We start from the raw sequence: 19,277 nt of genomic DNA, 5'->3' as shown, positions 1-19,277 counted from the left end.
AAATGGAGCAAACTGAAGAGTAAGTTAGCCTGGGTCTAAAACTCCTTTAGATTGATCAAGGACTGAAGAAACAGACTTGTACCCAGAAGAGACAGGAAACATGACAAAAAATAAAGATAACTGATCAGATGTTCATGCCTGCTGCAGCCTCTTTATGGCAGGTAAAAGGGCTGGAGTAGCATAAATTGGCTTTAAAAGTCCTGAACCCTGCCAGAGGCAGATTCCAATAGCTAAGGTACAGTGGAAGACATCCATAAAATTGTCTTTCAAGGATGCTGTGGCTAGCTCTAGTGAAGGGGGTATTCCAGGGCAGGACTAGGGATGGAGTCACAACACAACACTTCAGACATTGTGGGTAGACCAGGAAGGCTGCCAATAAATTAGACAGCCCTATACCAAAGAACTGACTAAAATTATGCTGGGGGACCCCAGAGCAGCCCAGAGTCAGATGGCCACACCTGATCTCCCTCTCGACTGCAAGTTCTATGCATCACCTCGTAAGAAGCACAATGCAGAATCACACGCAACTTGTCTGTTTTGTTATAAAAGAAAAACTGGAAATGTCTGATGTTGAACTCTGAAAGAAGGACCCAAGCAAAAAGTGTGGTTATATGGCTCAATTTATTAGACAGTTAGAAAGGAACAAAGCCATGCTTCTATTTGTAGAAGTAAATCTCAAAGGGTACTAGTTTTGAACATCTGGAGCATTATTTATGGGTCTGACAAACACTACAAAGCACTCTATTCATTCAGATAGTGAATGAAGGAACTGGAAGTACTATGGTGGTCTGGTTAACTGATGTCTAAGACAAAAATACTCTAAGCAGCATGTCATAAAAAGTCTTCCTCCCAGATCAGAACCTAGTAATTACACTAAAGAATGTGTTGTATTCTTCAGCTACACACATTTTTATTTTAACATCTTCAGCTGGACAGCCTATTTTCATTTTGGCAATTATTTTCTTCTTATTCATTTAAAATTTGAATAAAAATAATTAGAATAGTATTCAAGTTGCTTCCTGTTAACTCAATAATAACCTCTGCGTTTTTTCAGACCAAGATAAGACTATTACTTCAGAAACAGAAAGCAAATTCAAGTCATAATATTCAAACACCTACACTCTATACACACAGACACACACCCCACAGACACCCTTAATTTCTTCCTAAATTTTTCAACTGTGAAGGGTTTAATCTTATTGAAAAAGATAACACTCTAAAAATTAACTTACCCACTAGATCATCATTTGAGTAATTCTCTGCTTGAACAGGAACTTCTGTAAATCAAAAGTTTGCAGCAATTTAACATGGAACAGTTTTACAAATATTTACAGACAGTCACATTTTCTCCTTACACTTAGAACAAAGTTAAAGGCATAACAAGTCTGGTCAGTAGTATTACTTTTGCAGTGACAGGATTCTGATTTTTCCCTTTAGAAACATCATATTTCATCTTGTGACAATTCTGAACAGACCTCAGGTCACATACAAGCCAACACGCTGTCGTACCAAAAGTAATCTGAGTGTTTGTAGCCGAAAACACAACTAAAAAAAAATGGAATGTGAAAGAATTAAATCTCTCAAGTATTTTTCCCTCAAAGTAGAAACTCTTTACAATTTTTCACTATAAGTGATTGTAACGTGAAAAGAATGGACAGTTACCCAGGTGAAACGATTTTTCTCCAACAGAACTCTCCAGAGCCACTTTCCTGGTTTCCTATGCACAGGAGCATAGGTTTGGAGCTACTTTTTCAAGCTTTACAAAAAACATCTGGACACATCCTCTATCCGTTGTTGTGAGGGTGACATGCAATCTACTCAAAGTCCCTTTTAATCAAAGCCTAATTTAACTTTGAATCCATTATCAACAAAAATCTTCAAGAAAGAGGAATGTTAGGATTCACATTATGTTCAGAGAACTATTAAATTAAATTGAATGGAAACTCCACAAAATAAAGAAAAGGGAAGCAAAACTTAACAGTGATATCTACTTCCTGAGCAAATGAAGACACAAATCATCATTCCCAGAGGTCTCATCATCCATAACCCTCTGACCACTACATACAACTCCAAATATGCTGAAAAGTTCTGAAGACAGACTTCAGAAAAACTGAGGAACCACTTTACTGAACCTCACATACTTCAGAAGGGACCACCTCAAACAAGAAGTCACCACATGCTCCCACACTGGACGGACGGACGGACGGACGGACACGCGCGCGCGCACGCACGCACACACGCACACACACACACACAAAATCAATAGAGGTACCTAGAAATCATGCAAAAAATCTAAAACAATATCAAAAACACCTGATGACAGCCATCCAACACAAACAAAAAGTGGAACCAACTACGACTACTCCAGAACCCACGGACCACGACCAGAACAATGGCACCAGTATCCACTACAACACCTGAACATCAATTCATCAAGACTATTCCTAACTGGAGCTAAATTATCTGTACTCTCTAAGGGAGTGAACTTTTGCCCCATCACAGATCCTGATAACATACTATCATGCGGAGAACTAGAAGAATTCTTCTGCCAACTCCATGTCAAAGAATTCTTTCACAACAATGACACCACTAACAATTACCACATCCCCAACAATCATAAGGGAAAAAAAATCATCTGACTGGATACCACAGAGAGGACAAAGCCACACCCCTGATCATTACATTGATTGCTTCAGGAAAAAATAATTGTGAAATCCTTAACAAACATCACATCCACAACAATCTCTGCACCACCGAGCGGACAGCTATACAGTCCCTGAGATCTGAGCGATAGTGATCAAGCCTGCAGACAAAGGGTGTACCATCACAGTCCTCAAGCACAATGACTATGTTAATGAGGCCAACTGAGAACTCTCCAACACCAGCTACTATAAAGAACTCAAAGATAAGTTTACACCACAATTTACCCAGGAATTTAAAGGTATCAAATCCTTCCCCAAACAACTCCAAAAAAACCCTCCACAAACTCACCCTCTCACATATCCATCTCAGGTGATTTTCTACATCCGTCCCAAGATACACAAAACAAGGGAATCCAGGCAGACCCATCATACCTGGTCACGGCACTCTCAATGAAGGAATATCAGAACTCATAGAAACCATCTTCAAATCACTCATCATACAAAGGGCCAGCTTCCTCCACAAACTCTGCAACATTATCAACCTCCCACAGAACAAAATCCTTACCATCATGGATTTCACTTCCATATACATCAACATCCCTCACAATAACAGCATAGCTGCCTGCCTCAAATACTTAGAAGACAATGAACAACTCTCAGAGATCGTCCCCCCAAATACATCACCAAACTCATCCATTTCATTCTCCCCATTACGATTTTACATTCAACAATAAACACTTTGTCCAAGGAAACAGCTATGGGTACAAGGATGTCTTCCCGATATGCCAACTCTTCATGGGCCACCTTGAGGAAGAATTACTGGACAAATGCAACACAAAACAATGATATACCTGAGATACATTAATGATATTTTCACCCTACAGACCGATGACAGACTCCCTCATAGATTTCCACCACAACTACCATCTGTCCATTAAACTCTCTCTGGAACACTCCCACACTAGCATCAGCTTTCTGGACACCATAAATGGCTTACAACTGAACCCTACAGACAACTGCGAAGAGGAGTACAGATGCCTAGGCAGCTGCTCTGCAGATTTCTGATATAGGATACCCTTGGAGAAGGCGACAGATGAGGAGACCGATCTCGTATCAGTGTGCGTATTGAAGATGGGGTGTTGCATTATGCAGTTGGTAATAGTTTAATACAGCCCGAGATCCACTTACACACCCTAAGCTGAAATCACTGTTCCTTTTGATCTATCTGCAATTGATAGGAAAAGTCTCAGGAATTTTCTGAATGCTTTTGTCCTGTCCAAGTAGAAGGCTAAAGCTCTCCTTGTATCAAGTGTATAGAGAATGGCTTCTCTGTTATGCTGATGAGGCTTGGGATAAAAGGCTGCAAGTTGAATAAACTGATTTATGTAGAATGTAGAAGTCACATTGGGTTTAAGTTTGACCTTGTTGGGGAAGAACACTGTGGAGGGGGGAAATGCGTCAGAGTTGTTTTCCTATTCTTCTCACTGAAGTGATGGTGATGAGGAACACTGCTTTCATGGCCAGATAAGTTAAAGAACACATGGCCATGGGTTCAAACAGTGGTCTACTAAGTCCTTGTAGCAGCAGATTGAGGTCCCATTGAGTGGAAAGTCTGGGCTGAAGGAAGAGGTTCACTATGCCTTTGAGAAACCTCTTCATAGGTGGATGGGACAAGACAGAGTATCCTAACTGCTTGTGGAAGGCTGAGATTCTGTTAGCTCACTAAAGGTTCACAAAGCAGCAGAATCCCGATTTCTTGAGAACCAACAGATAATCCAGGACTGTCGGTAGTGTGGCTGCATTTGGGGTGGCATCCTTGAGTTGGCACCATATTTGGAATCTCTTCCACTTCTGCAAGTAGGCATGATGAGTACTTCCCTTCCTACTGTGCAGCAACACTTCCTGTACCTTATTACAGCAACACATCTCTATATGCTGGAACCATAAAGGAGCTATGCTTTGAGTCATAGAACCTGCATATTGGGATAGAGATATCTCCTGTTCTGCGATAGAAGGCTCAAAGTGGTTAGGAGAGTCATTGGTGGACATAGTGCCAGCTGTGACAGATAAGGATACCACATCTGTCTGGGTCATATGACAGCAATCAGCATGACAGCTGCTTTCTTCCTTTTCATTTTTAGCAGGACTTTCAGTAATAGAGGGAATGGGAGAAAAGGCGATTAGGAGGCCTTTGTCCCATGGAAGGAAGAAAGCGTCTCCCATGGAGTGACATCCGATTCCCGCTCTGGAACAATACTTTGGGTATTTTCTGTTTTGATAAGTGGCAAACAGGTGTATCATTTGGCCAAAATATGTTGTGAAGTATTATTGAGTCTAACTCCCATTCATGGTCTTGAGTGAATTTGCAACTCAGACTGTTCGCTGTTGTGTTGCGTATCCTCGGTAGGTAGGCCGCCAATATTAACATATTGTGGGCAATGCACCAATTCCATAGTTTTAGTGCTTCTGTGCATAGAGTGTGAGACCTGGCACCTCCTTGTCAGTTTATGTAATACATGCAGGCCATGTTGTCGATCATGACTGTTGTGTGCGCATGCCCTTTCATCAGCAGTAGGAAGTGAGCGCACATATTTCTGACCGCTCTGAGTTCAAGCAGGTTGATATGGAGGCATGCCTCACTTGAGGACTATTTGTGAGGTGTTGTGCCGCCATTGAGATGCGCACCCCATTCTAGGGGGGATGCATCAGTAGTCAGGAGTAATGACGGGGGACGCTGAGAGAATGAGATTCCCGCAGAGATGTTTATTAAGTCTTTCCACCAATCTCCTGGGATTGTTTGACCCTGGTATGCATTGATAGTAATTTATTTATGATGTCTCTCTTTGGTCTGTAAACTGAACTGAACCAAGCTTGGAAGCATCTCATGCATAGACTGGCATGAGTTACCACTGATGTCCCTGCAGCCATGTGTCCCAGGAGCTGAAAGCAGTATATCTGGCTGAAGTTCGGCGGCTGGACTGTACTGTCTCTATCAATGAGAAGAGACTGAGAAATCTGTGATGTAGGAGGAACGCTCCCCACCTGAACGGAGTTGAGGTTGGCTTCTATGAATTCTAGCCTCTGTATTGGTGTCCATGTCAATTTTTGTTCATTGACTTGCAGGCCCAGACTTTGAAACCGGTCCAAAGTGGTCTGTGTGACTTGCTGGACGTCTGTGAAGGACTGATCCCTGAAAAGGCAATTGTCCAAGTAGGTACAATCATGATGTCTTGAGAGCATAGGTGGGGTACCGCCACCGAGAGGACCTTGGAGAATACTCTGGGGGCCGATGAGAGGCCGAAGGGGAGTACTCTGTATTGGTAGTGGTCCTGGCAACGTGTAAATCTGAGGTAGCTCCTGTAGCTCAGTATGACTGAGATGTGGTAATAGGAGTCTTGGAGGTTAAGGGCCGAGAACCAATCCCCTTTCTAATGGTGGAATGATCATAGATTATGAGACCATCTTGAACTTCTGAGCTTTGATGAATTTGTTGGAGGCTCTGAGGTCCAATATAGGTCTCCAGACCCCTTTTTTCTTCAGTATTAGGAAGTAATGAGAATAGAAGCTTCTTCCCTTTAGATGCATGGGCACTGGCTCTATTGCTCCTATGCTGAGGAGATCGTCTCTCTCTTGATGTAGTAAGCTCTCATGAGAAGTGTCCTGAAGAGGGCCAGGAAAGGGTGTTTGGGAGGTGGGAGGGAGAAGAAATGGATGGAATATCCATTCTGGATGATCTCCAGGACCCACTTGTCGCAGGTGCTGCAGAAAGGAGAAAAAGAGTCCCCAAAGGGATGGGAGGGGTTTTCCAGCATGGAATGGCAGCAAGGAGAGAGTTCTACGGGCACCTCAACCAGCACATCAAAATTGTCTCATCAAGGTAGAGGGTTGGGAAGAGGCTTGTTGAGATCCCAATGTCTTTCATCTGGAGAACCTGGGCTTCTTTCTCTAAGGTTCATAAGGCCACTGCATGTATTGAGATGAGTAGGAAGTTGAATATTATGAAAAAGGCTTAAATGTTGGCTGAGGGTTGTATATTCTTTTTTGCACCCAGGTGTGTAAATACTGAAGGACCTCAGAGTGGCCTTTGAATTCTTCCATGTGTGGAGGGAGACGTCTTTTCAATGAACATTGCTGCCCCCTCAAATGGGAGGTCCTCCACTATCATTTGTACCTCCTTGGGGGAAGCTGGGGAGGTGAAGCCACAAGGCCTGTCTCATCACGATATGGAATGAGCTGCTGTATCGGCTGCATTAAGTGCCGATTGGTGGAATGTCTTTGCCACCAGTTGGCCTTCATTAACTATGTCCTTAAATTGCTCCTGTGGGAGTCAGGGAGCTGTTCAATAAAGGAACTTAATTTGCATAGTTTTGATAGTCATATTTTGCCCATAGGGTTTGGTAGTTTGCCACTCTAAATTCGAGGGTGGCCAGGAATAAGCTTTCCTGTCGAATAGGTCCAAGTGCTTGCAGTCCTGCTCATGAGGGGTGGACTTAAAGTGGTGCTGGCATCCCTTGAAATTCACTGCATCCATGATGATTGAATTGGGGGACAGGTGTGAAATTAGGAAACTGTGACCTTTGCTGGTACATAGCATTTCTTGTCCACTCTCCTGCAAATTGGAGGGGCATATGCATGAGTTTGCCAGATTGCCACGACAGTGTCCAATAAGACCTCATTAATTGGAAGGGCGATTTTGGAAGCTGTGGAGGAGTGTAAAATGTCCATAAGCTTGTGATGAGAGACTGTCACTTCTTGAAGAGGTATCTGAAGAGCCCCTGCCACCCTCTGTGGGAAGTCCTGGAAAAGTCATCCACCATAGATGGCGGTGGGTATCAATGTCTCATCTGGCAACAATGAATTGGGCCTGAGAAGTGACTTCTTCCTCCTTTTCCAATTCATCTATTGGTTCCTCCCTTGTCTGTTCAGGGGGCTCAGAAGCGATGACAGCAGCTTAAGGAGGCTATTTCCTCTGCTGATGGGAATCTGTCCTCAATAGGGACAAATTGGGTCTGTTGCCTTTGGCCTGCCAGGGGTCCCAATACAACCATTGACCTGGAAAAGGGCCCAGTGGTTGGAACCACCATTGCCCAGACCAGGGAGGCTGCTCGGAGGGCTGGTATTCCTGTTTGTAGTAGTACTGGGCACCATAGGGTGGGTGAGATGAGCGATGGGAAACTTGGTCCTCTTGCTCATTTTCTGATTCTTCTGATGATACTGATGTTGTGCAGCAGGAAGCTGCTGGTGACCCCAGGATTCCTGGAAGACTCTGTACCGGGGCCCCAGTACCGAGCAACTGAGAGTCCGGAGTGTCCAACACTGAAAAATCTGTCTCACACTGAAAATCTGGCAGTACGGAAGGTGAGGGTACCAGCGAAGGCTGGTCAGTGCCATGAGGCTTGTACTGATGGAGTCAGAGATGCGGACCTGATGGTAGGGTCCATCAGTGTTTGGCGCATCGGCACGGATGTTGATGATCGAAGCGAAAGAACCTTCCCTGGGGCAAATCTTCTCTGCTTCTCATGTCCCTGCTGTACTGATTCTTCTTTGCCTGTGCCCACTGGGTCTTTAGGTGGCCTGACTTTTTCTGTGGGTTCGTTACTGCGCGTGTCCTGGGTACCCGATTTAGACTGCTTAGGTGCTGTCAATACTGATGTTACTGATCAAGCCGGGGATTGTTTTCAGCTCAATCATGGCACGCCATGGGAACTCACTGGCCTTTTCTTAGAGGCCTTTCATGAGTGGCTCACAGGCATCTGCCCAAGCTCATCTCCCTTTGAAGTGGAGGGTTGCGGAGAGGGTTCTTGCCGGGACTCCAGAGGTTGGAGGGCCGACATCATGAGTACAAGTTTGAGTCTCAGTTTTCTATCTTTCCTCAACCTGGGCTTCAGTTGCTGACACAATCCACACTTCTTTGGAATGTGTTCTTCTCCCAGATAGTGAACGCACTGCGAGTGTCCGTCAGTCACCAGGATGGATTCCTTGAATATGAGGCATTTTTTTAAGCCAGGGGTTGTGGACGACAGAGTCCTTTCTGCTCTTTTATTTATTTTCTCTTCTATATTTTTTTCTTTTCTTTTCTTATGGCCAAAACAAATACAAATGAGTAAGAAAGAAAAGGAAGCTTCAAAAGCAGCTAAAATTGGCAAATCTAAGGGAATTAACAATCTGCAAGCAGATAGCTATTAGCGCCGTCTCTAGCCAGGGGCGACCGAGAAGGAACTGAGGACGGAATGCCCGTGTGCACTAGATAGCCTTATGGCCGGAGGGAAGTAGCGCATGCATGGGCAGTATAGACTGCTACCAAAAATCTCTGATCAGCAGCGCAGTGGCACAGACACACCTACAGTGGCCCACTCATAGGGACACTACTCAAACAACACGATAACCTTCTGAAATCTAGTGGCATCTTTTACACTACAAAGGACTGGAAAGGGCAATTGATTATCTGGAGAAACCTTGAAGTGGATCTATTCTTCCTATCCTCAAAATTTCTCTCACATTTTCACACATCAGTCATCTATCACATGGCAGAATGTGTGGCCTTTCCTGGATCATTTGCAAGAAATTCCAATCTCACAGACCTCTATCTGCACAGTTGATTCCTTGTATCTAAACATTCAGGTTGCCCTCACAAGGTGAGAGTTGAGTTTTTAAGTTTATTAGAAGCCAATGAACATATATTCATGACAACCTCCTCATCCCTTAATTTTTCCAGGAAAAAGATTGAGCATAAACAAGGAGATAAGAAGGTGATAAGACAACTACTTAAAAATGTGATGCTACTTCCATGTTGCCATTTTATTTTAAATGTCAAGGGAATCTATTTGTAAATTTAGTGGATCTGGGAATTCAGCCTAAGTATCTCTACAATGGAGATCAACTAGGTAGTCCTTTCAACTGTCTTCAGGTTCAATATATATAACGTGTGTTTTCAAAACTCTTAAATAATCATGTATGGGTCACTTTAATAGTAACCATTTCAGTAAAACAAGCTATTATTTCAAAATACCCTTCTGAAAAGATCATTTTAGAGCATGTGGGGAGAAGGAAGGTTTTGCTAGGGATCTGCAACAGGGACCGTGGACTTAGTTCATGTTTTAAAATGTATGTACACATTGGCCATGCACCTTTTCAGAAATGGATGCTTTCCATTTATTTATATACATTTAAATTTAAAACTGTATTTCTATATTTTATTGCCAGAAGCTGGAACTGGATAATAGAGGATGGATCACTCAATACTTGCTCTGTTCTGTTCATTCCCTCTGAAGCATCTGGCATAGGCCACTGTTGAGAAACAGGATACTGGGCTAGGTGGACCAGTGATCTGACCCAGTATGACCATTCTTACGTTCTTATGTATTTAAAGCCAAAAAGTATACCCACTTGTCACTCAGCCTCATTGTCAGAAAACATTTATTACAGCAAAGCTATTATTACAAAAATGACAGCACTCTAAAAGCTTCAAAAATAGTGTACATTGTAACATTGTTAATCTTTGCAGAACAAATATGGAGACAAAAAAATTTAGTGAATATCTGCCTAAATATAGAACAGGATTCCATTCCTCAGCAGTCACAGTCCTTAAGCTTCACAATAGAAATATTCAATAAAAATTAGGAGTGTAGAGATTTATTGCAGAAGAGTTACTACACAAACCTGTTTCCTGAGATGCAGCAGTCACATAGTCTTCTGTATGTTCTTTTTCCTCTGTTAGGAAGAAAATTGACGCATATGTTACACTTACAGTATTGTGTGCTTGAGTTTGCTTATCAGACAGTATAACTGCAGATTTAACAGATGGGTGGATGTGACATTACTAGACATTACTTATTAAAATTTATTATGTGCAATACTTTTAAATGTTTCTTCACTACAAAAAGTATCTCTTTTTCAGTAAAACAGTACTATGTATTAAAAGTTAAAGTAATTTCAATATGAAAAACCAACAGTAATATACAATTTCAGTTAGAAAAATCTTTTTTCTAATGTAACTCAGTTCATTAAACTAAAACATTTTAATAAAAACTACACTAATTTAGGGTCAAATCCTGTAGGCATTACACAGGAAAAACTCCCATTTAGTTCACAGAAAGCACTGCCTGAGCACGGACGGAGTAAGGCTTGTAAGATTTTTCTCACAGTCAGCTGACATATTAAGTTGCCCTTCCCAGACCACTGCTTTGTATTAAGTAGGGCCCAACAGGAATATAGCTAGCAACACTGCAAGTATAAAGGTTTTCAAATTTAAATCTTTTCAAACAGTCTTCAAAATGAAAAGACAAGATTGGTGAAGTAATATCTTTTACTGGACCAACTTAAAGCTTCTCTTTCTCACCATCAGAAGTTGGCCCAATAAAACATATTATCTCACCCACCTGGTCTCTCTAATATCCTGGGACCAACATGGCTATAACAACAGTGCATTCAGAATTAAGAGTCCATACACTAAGTCTTTTTAATCAAATGCAAATGCATTTCCGCAAATAATTAAAACATTTTACATCTGGTGTGTCAGTGGGCAAAATTAACTCTTTCCACTGGGAGATCTAAAACCTCAAATATTTCTTCTAATGCACTGTAAAAAACATTATTTGCAGCCCTTCTTTTTACATTTAATTGACAGATATGGCAATTTGAACATGAAAATAAATACTTTTACTAAACAAATATTCATACCTGATAGCTTTTTATTGATTTCCACATCCTCAGGAATTTCATCTAGAGTTCAAGGTTTGAAAAAAAATATGATTAGTTGTTTTAGGGTCAAATACTTCAAAAATGCATATATCATACATATTTAAGGCTAGAATTATAAAATATATACCTGTATCTGTGTCTTCATTTACTGGTTCTGGAAGCGCCTCTGCAGCTAAAAAGACACAACGTTTGTAGCAATGCCTAAAGTAAGTTCTACACTTGTTAAACCTGCAACAAAACAAAGCTAAGGCTAATTTCTAAGGCTGTTAACACCGCTATAGGAGCCAACACTTTTCGATTTCCTGACTTATCTGTGCTTGATTTTTCAACTTAAGTTGCATTACAGTTTGTGGACATGTTTACTAAGACAAACTAAGGTTTGATTTATTCTTTGCCAGTCTATACCACAGAGCAGGAGCATGCTGAAAGATGCCAGCGCTGGAGCTGGTGGGTTCACTGACTAGTGGGACTTGAAAGATTTCTGATACTGTTTGGACTGTACCGGGGAATACAGGACTACTGTTGTGAGACTTCTGTAAATTAACCCTGCAAAGAGCTATTTATATGTGGAGAACTTTGAGGAGTTATTGGGGACTCTGGGGAAAAAGGGGAAACCAAGGCATGTAGGTCTGTCATGACACGGCCTGCAACTGGAGGGCACCCTGGGCAGCGACCACCTTATTACATATGTGGGAGGGTGATGGGCCTCTGGGAAGAAGGGAACTGCAATTGCATGGAAGAGGGAAATCGAGGCAGGGGGATGCTCAACAGGGCAGGACACACAGACTACTTGCACCAGCTGAGCTTACTCTTTCTTGAAACATATATGCAAGATCAGTGCAAATTGTGACAATCATTTTATCTGGTCTTCCCCTGAAGGTTTGACTGGCTCAGCTACTCTAGTTGTTGCCCACTAATAGCTGAATTCAGGGGAAACCCTCAGTGTAGACAAAGCCTAAGGTCACAATTCTGCAAACAAACACTCACATGAGCAATTTTAAGCACGTGAGTAGTCCCATTGAAGTGAATTGGCCTGTTCCTGCAAGGCTCTGCATACTTTCAGTTTACATTAGCTTACACAGGAGTTAAAGACTCAACAACATGCAGGAGCAGAACCTATGTCTACACTTCAGCCTATGTCGACAAAACTTATGTCACTCGGGGGTGTGAATATTCCACCCCCTGAGCGACATAAGTTATACCGACATAAGTGCTTGTGTGCACAGCCGACATAGCTTCTCCCATTGGCATAGAGCATCTTCATTAGATGCCCTGCAATGGTGCAGCTTTAACAGTACTGCTGCACTGCTGCAGCACTGTACATATAGACATATAAGTCCAAAGACAGAAGAAACTTAAGTATAAAATGGATAAGGAACACTAAGAACATGGCTGTCCAAACCTATTTGTGGGGTTCAGATACCACATCCAGAATCTGAGATCCACAGATGGCAGTAAGCAGTAAAATTGTTAATAAACATCTGCCATTTTCTTATAACTTGAGGGGAGAAAAAAACTGCTTTTATATTTTTTAAATTTTCTTTTCCAAAGGAAATTCGGTATTTAAAACTACTGTATGCAACAGGGAAAATATCTGTCAATTAAATTTTTTAAAACAAGTGTCTTCAATTTATATTAAGATAGAGTAACTTTAGAAAAATAATTTTTAAGCCCTCCTTTCAGAGAGTTGAGAGCAACAGCTTATACTCACGTTCATCTTCCTTTTCAGCATTATCAGCTGGCTCTGTTGGGAACAACATTTCTTAGCTTCAAATTTATTATTTTGAGCCAACATCGTAGCTATGTGTCAAGAGAACATTTATAAAATGTGGACAGCCCAAAAAATGTTCTTTTAAGGAAGGAATAATGTTCTCCAATATAAAGAAATTTCTAATTACCCTATAAAAATGGAAACAAGCATATGATTTTGTTAAAAATAACCAGAAACAAATTATTATCTAGAATAAACTTGTGTTACCCGGAACAGTAGACTGTGTCTACAGAGCCTACCACTGTGTGGCTTAACTTAAATTATGCTTGGCTTTAAAGAGGCTAAAATTCCTCACAAGCGTAGAGAAAATGACTGTTCCAATATATGGAATTTCTTAACATTTAACAATCTTCTGTGTATAAAACCCTACAAATAACACACAAACATTAATTATGCAACAATGTAATGCAAACAACAAATGTACTGATTTTCACCTCGTATGCTTTCTTCATAGTAGTGTTCATTTACAGGCTCTCTACCTGAAATGGGGATACATTCAAATGATACATGAGAACAACATTCTTTAAAATTACCTCTACTAAATGGATGCAGAATTCATAAGCAAGGTGTTATTTACAATCTAATTTACAAGGGATGCCAGCCTGAAATCTTGTCAAATTCATTGAATTAAAAGTAGTTTCATATATTACACGTGTCCCGGAATCTCCTTGCCAAATTTCAGATTCAAAATCACATTTTCCTGCTTTTTAAAATGGTTCTCTCCCCCCCGCACACAAATAGGGTAAAACAATAGAGTAGGCAGGTAGAACAATTAAACTAACTATATACAAGTGTTTAAATACACCAAAAACAATTTTTTATTACAAAGAGAAAAAATAAACTTCCCTCTATAATCTTTCAGCTATATTATCTTAGATGTTACTTTAAAAATAATAAATGTTTCAGACAATGAATATTAAGTCAACTGGGCCCCAGCAATAAAATCTCTTTTTGGCCAGAAGTAGTTGGGATTGTTTTCTTTTTATTTTGGCATCGGGGAGATTAATTTATACCTAAAGATGACTATCCTAAAGTAATTTACCTGCAGTTTCTTCTCTTTCTCTCGTCTCCAATTCTGCATATAGTAAAGGGATATAATTTTATCTTACAGTTATTTACTTAAGTGCAGCCATACAAAAAACATTGACTAATACATATTTCTGAATATTTGTCAGTAAAATAAAGTCCAGTATAAACATAGTAGGGTTACTAGCCTAAATGATGTGTTAGCTTTGCTCTTTACTTTCAATACTTACTCTTTTTCTCTTCTCTGCAGCTGACTTGCTCTACCCCTGAACCAATTTATTTTTTCTCAATTCTGCCTACTGTTTTTTCCCCATTACTTTTATAGGAAGTTAAGAATTGCCATACTGTATCAGACCAGTGGTGCATCTAGTCCCGTATCTTGTCTCCTATAGCCAGCATCAGAGGATTCGGAATATGTAAGAAATCTTGCATTACGCAGCTGTGGGATCATTGGTCCCTAACATCAGGTTGCCTCTGAATACTTTTATAATTAGATATTGGCTTATACCTTGAAGCAGGAGGCTAAGGCCTTGTCTACACTAGAATGTTGTGTTGACACAAGTTACAGCAATGATCAAAAAACATTGCAATTACAACACTTCCCCCTGTCCACACAGAATTCATTGTGTCGCTGAATGCATCCACAGTTGGTGTTCTAGCATTGACAGTGAGAGCAGTGCACTGTAGGCGGCTATCCCACTGTGCAACTCTCTACCTTGTGCCACTAGGAGTTGTGGGAAGGCGGAGAGGATCGCAGTGTATCATGGTGTGGCCTCAACATCCCATGATGCAGTGATTTCCATTTCGTCATTCCATGGGTTTCTGACTGTGTTTCATGGCATTTTTCAACGGCCCCAGTTCCCTGAGCTCCCGTCATCTCTATCTGAAAGTATGGATCCTGCACTACTCTCCACTGTTGTTGTCAGTGTTCTGAACACATCATGGCTGGTCATGCAATATATTATGAGCTCCCAAGCAGAAGTGACCTGGTGCCTGACCTGCTGTGTGCCATGAAAACAAACAATGCTGGATTACTGTTTGCACTCACAAAGCATCTGCACACAGTGCACAACCGCTTTTGGGTGTGTGAAACAAGCAGTGAGTGGTGGGATCGAATCATTATGCAGGTCTGGGATGACAAGCAGCGGCTTGCAGAACTTTTGAAGGCGCAAACCCACCTTCACGGAACTCTGTGTGGAGTTCATCCCTGCCTTGCAGCACAAGGACACCAGAATGAAAGCTACCCTCTCAGTGGAGAAGCATGTGGTGATTACCGTGTGGAAGCTGGCAACTCCAGACTAAGTCCACTGATGGAACCGTGTTATCACAAGCGTGCAGGGCCATTAATCGCATTCTGGTACGAAGGATAGAGTCTTGGAAATGTGCGTGAAATAGTTGATGGCTTTGCAGCAATGGGATTCCTTAACTGTGGTGGGGTGATAGATAGCACGCATATCCCAATTTTCACCCTGGGCCATCTTGAGACGGAGTATATCAATAGAAAGAGATACTTCTCTATGATATTGCAGGCACTTGTGGATCACCGTGGGCGTTTCACAACAAAGCAGGCTTGTCAGGGAAAGTGCATGATGCACGCATTTTCAGGAACACTGGCCTGTACAGAAAGCTGCAGACAGGGACTTTCTTTCCAGACCAAAAGATTCCATTGGGGGATGTTGAAATGCTATTACTGCCATGGCTCATGAAGCCTTATAAGGGCAATAGCAGCAAGGAGTGCTTCAATAACAGGGCTGAGAGGATGCCGAATGACTGCAGAATGTGTGTTTGGCAGATTAAAAGTTCACAAGTGAAACCTTTGTAGCAAATGAGGAAAATATTCCCATGGTTATAGCTGCCTGCTGCATGATCCATAATATTTGTGAAGGTACGGGTGAAAAGTTTCCCCTGAGTGGAACGTAGAGGTGGATTGCTGTGTTATTATGAGTGTCTCACTGTCCCCTGGCAAGCACACAGTTCAACAATCAATCAGGGCACAGTGAGCTGTGACTGGGCGGAGGGGGGCACTCAAGCTGGGGAAAAGATTCTGGGTGGTTGTTTGGGGGTATTGATACAAGCGGAGAGGGACAAAATTTCAAGTTGTGCCACCATTTTCCATAGGTGGGGGCAACAGAAGCAGATCTCACTCCTGAGAGTAAGCAGGGATTCTAGGGTGCATCTCATCCAGGCGAGCAGCTTCAAACTGGGTCCCTATACAGCTCGCCTGTGCACTGCTTTGGTCCCTGCACAAGTGATTGTTGATTGGTGCAGGAAGAAACAAAGCAGCTCTGCCGAGGAATCTCTGGCAGAGGATCAGCAAGTATCTCCAGGAAAGTTTCCTAGAGATCTCTCTTTGGAGGATTCCCATGAAATCTTGGTGTGCATTAACACACTTTTCTGCCACACTGCCTAGCTGAACAGGGGAATGGGAAACACTCTTGGGCATTTCTGTCCCTTCAACCAGCTGTATAATGCAACAAAGCAAAGGACAGCTGTACTTCATGTAACCAAGCAGCATCAGCTCAAAAAAATCACTTACCTGAGCTCCCCTCTTCTGCATCCTGGATGCCAGAGCTCTAGGGCTGGGACTGGCTCAAACCCTCTAGGGTCGAAAAAAACTCCTGCCTTCCCATGTCAGCAAACTATCCAGTCCCCTGCTTCGTGCCGTCCTCCAACTCGGCCTCCTCATCCATGACTTCTTCGTTGCGGTTGAGTCCAGTGACGGCTGCCTCCAGGATCGGGGAGTTATCCATGGGTCTCTTGGCTGGGTCGCTGCTGAAGATGGCTTGCAGCTCATTACAGAAGAGGCAGGTCTTTGGCTCTACACAAGAGTGACGGTTTGACTCCCTAGCCTTTCGGTACCCTTGCCGCAGCTCCTTGATTTTCACATGGCACTGCAGCATGTCCTATTCATAGTCCTTCTCCACCATTAAACAAGAAATTTGATCATACGTATCAAAGTTCCTTCTGCTGCAGCAGAGCTGGGACTGCACAACCTCCTCTCCCCAGATGCTGATCAGATCCACAACATCCACTGTGCTCCAATCAGAGAGCGTTTAGTGTGTGGAACAGCTGGGGTCAGCTGGGAAGATGAGATGTGAGCTCTCCACGCCGATCAAGCAGAAAGTGGAATTTTAAAAATTTAAAGGGGGATGAGTGGATGGCTGCAGGACAGCTGAGTTCAAACTGAGGGCCAGAGCGGTCAGGATGGGCACTGTGGGACACTTCCTGGAGACCATTTACTGCAACATACACTGATGCTTTGTCGCTAAAAGTTTGGAGTAAAAAGCTCTACACCTCTCATCGAGTTGGTTTTGTTTTGTTGCAAAATTAGAGGAGTTGGGCAGGGAGATTGAAGTGTGTACACCACCACTGTTTTGGCACAAAAAGCTGACTTTGGTCGACAAAAGTCCTAGTGTAGACCAGGCCTTAGTAACTCTTCAAAAATTTGTTTTGATTAACTATTTTGACTATTAGTCTTCTTGTTATCCCTATACACATCAGTCTCTCTTTGAAATTATCTATATTTTTGGCTTTGAGGACATCCTGTGGTAATGAATTCCACAACTTGATTATTCATTGTGTGGAAAAAGTAGTTCCTTTTATCAGTTTGCCACCTTTTAATTTAATTAAATTTAAGGTGAATTTACCACCTTTTAATCTAATTGAATATCCCCTTGTTCTTATGTTATGAGACAAGGAAAACAGAAGCTCTTGATCTACTTTCTCTATAACATTCATTATTTTATATACATTTATTGTGGCTATTCATATTTGTCTCCTTTGAAAGCTAAACAATCAGAGTCTGTTCAATCACCTCTCTTCAAAGCACACAGCACCCAGAGAGAGGCAGGCAAATAAAATAAACAAACTTAGCTTATTGGTGTTGCCAAGAGGATAAAGACACCAACAATGTACATCTAGCACTGAAAGCGAGGATCAATGAGTCAAAGCAGAGCTACTAGTGGCAGTTCCAAATGGTTCTGACTGCAGCTCCTGTAGGAAGTATCTTGCCTGACTGCAGTGAACAAGCAATGGCCCTGGAAGGTTCTAGAGCTAAGATAGTGGCAGTGGGCAGCACACAACCAGTAGGCAGAGGAAAGCCATCTAAACTACCACATTACAACTGCTGAAGGGCCACCCCCCCAAGAAGCTTTGAGCTAGAGAAGTTCCCAACCTGTCTCACACTGGAAGCCTGAGATCTCAAGGTGAGAATACTTTAAGGATATTATTTAAAAAACCCAGCAGCTCATCTTTTGGCTCTCAAAAAATTGTTCAAAACTAATGTTTCATTATAGCTACCATTAGCTGAAGAGCATAAACCATCTTTTCTACCACCCAAAGTATGTTCTGACTGAATTATGCCACATAAGGTATTGTAGCTTTCTGACATGGCTCAGATTCCACACTTTAATATAGCTGGATTGTAGGCTGGAATTAAGGTTGTTTGGGGAGCATTAACTAAGAATTACCTAATGTTCAATTATTCTTTAAAAACTAAGATATTATAATGTTTGATTTAATTGGTATTTATTTGCAGCTTTAACTCCACCTTAATGACATTTGTTTAAAAACCACATGTCCAATATAACAGTATTATCTTTACCTGTATCCTGAGTCTCAGTCTCTTCTTCATAATATGGTTCTAAAAAGACAGAATTAATAATAATCAAAGGTTGTGGGGTTTGATTTAGCAAAGTATCATAAAAACACCTTATTTGATAAGCGTAGGTGTTAGAGTTGGAAATTAGCACATCTAGTCCATTTGTCTCAGTCGATGCAGTGCATTCAAGTGCTTTGCCCAATAAAGATTTGGGGCGTGACTGCAGCAGCTCCACAGATACAGACTTCACTGAAGTCAATGAGAATTCCACACATGGAGCAACTATGTAATTGGACCCATAAATGTCCAATTAAAAAATTCAGTCAGGAGAGCTCTGACAAAGTGAAAGTTCAAAAAGTTTTGTTTTTTTTCATTCAACCAGATATGATTTAAAAAAGCTAGATTTCAGCACATTGACCCAAGTAGAGATAAATACTCAGAACATAAACAACAAGAGTCCTGTAGCACTTTAAAGACTAACTAATTTAATTTCTGCAGGCATAAGCTTTCATGGGCTGTAACCCACTTTGTCAGATGT

At 41.7% G+C, this 19,277-nt stretch overlaps 1 protein-coding gene across 12 annotated transcripts in view; it reads right to left on the bottom strand.

Annotated features, from left to right (window-relative positions):
- Window positions 1–19,277, bottom strand: part of ASPH (aspartate beta-hydroxylase) — a 208,870-nt gene that overhangs the window by 107,576 nt on the left and 82,017 nt on the right. For all 12 annotated transcript variants that reach the window (XR_010920875.1, XM_067553710.1, XM_067553706.1 and 9 more), the window contains 7 exons: window positions 18,743–18,781; window positions 14,156–14,188; window positions 13,548–13,592; window positions 13,054–13,086; window positions 11,470–11,514; window positions 11,322–11,363; window positions 10,302–10,352 (listed from right to left, as the gene is read on the bottom strand). Coding sequence is in view for 11 of the 12 variants with exons in the window: in XM_067553710.1 (XP_067409811.1) it covers window positions 10,302–10,352; window positions 11,322–11,363; window positions 11,470–11,514; window positions 13,054–13,086; window positions 13,548–13,592; window positions 14,156–14,188; window positions 18,743–18,781 (288 nt within the window). In the remaining variant the exon portion in view is untranslated. The remainder of the gene's footprint in view (window positions 1–10,301; window positions 10,353–11,321; window positions 11,364–11,469; window positions 11,515–13,053; window positions 13,087–13,547; window positions 13,593–14,155; window positions 14,189–18,742; window positions 18,782–19,277) is intronic.

This window comes from Emydura macquarii, unplaced genomic scaffold (assembly GCF_026122565.2).
Source record: "Emydura macquarii macquarii isolate MOO-44397 ecotype Brisbane River unplaced genomic scaffold, CSIRO-AGI_Emac_v2 contig_1477, whole genome shotgun sequence".
NCBI lineage: Eukaryota > Metazoa > Chordata > Testudines > Chelidae > Emydura > Emydura macquarii.
This window is presented reverse-complemented; position numbering and strand designations above follow the sequence as displayed.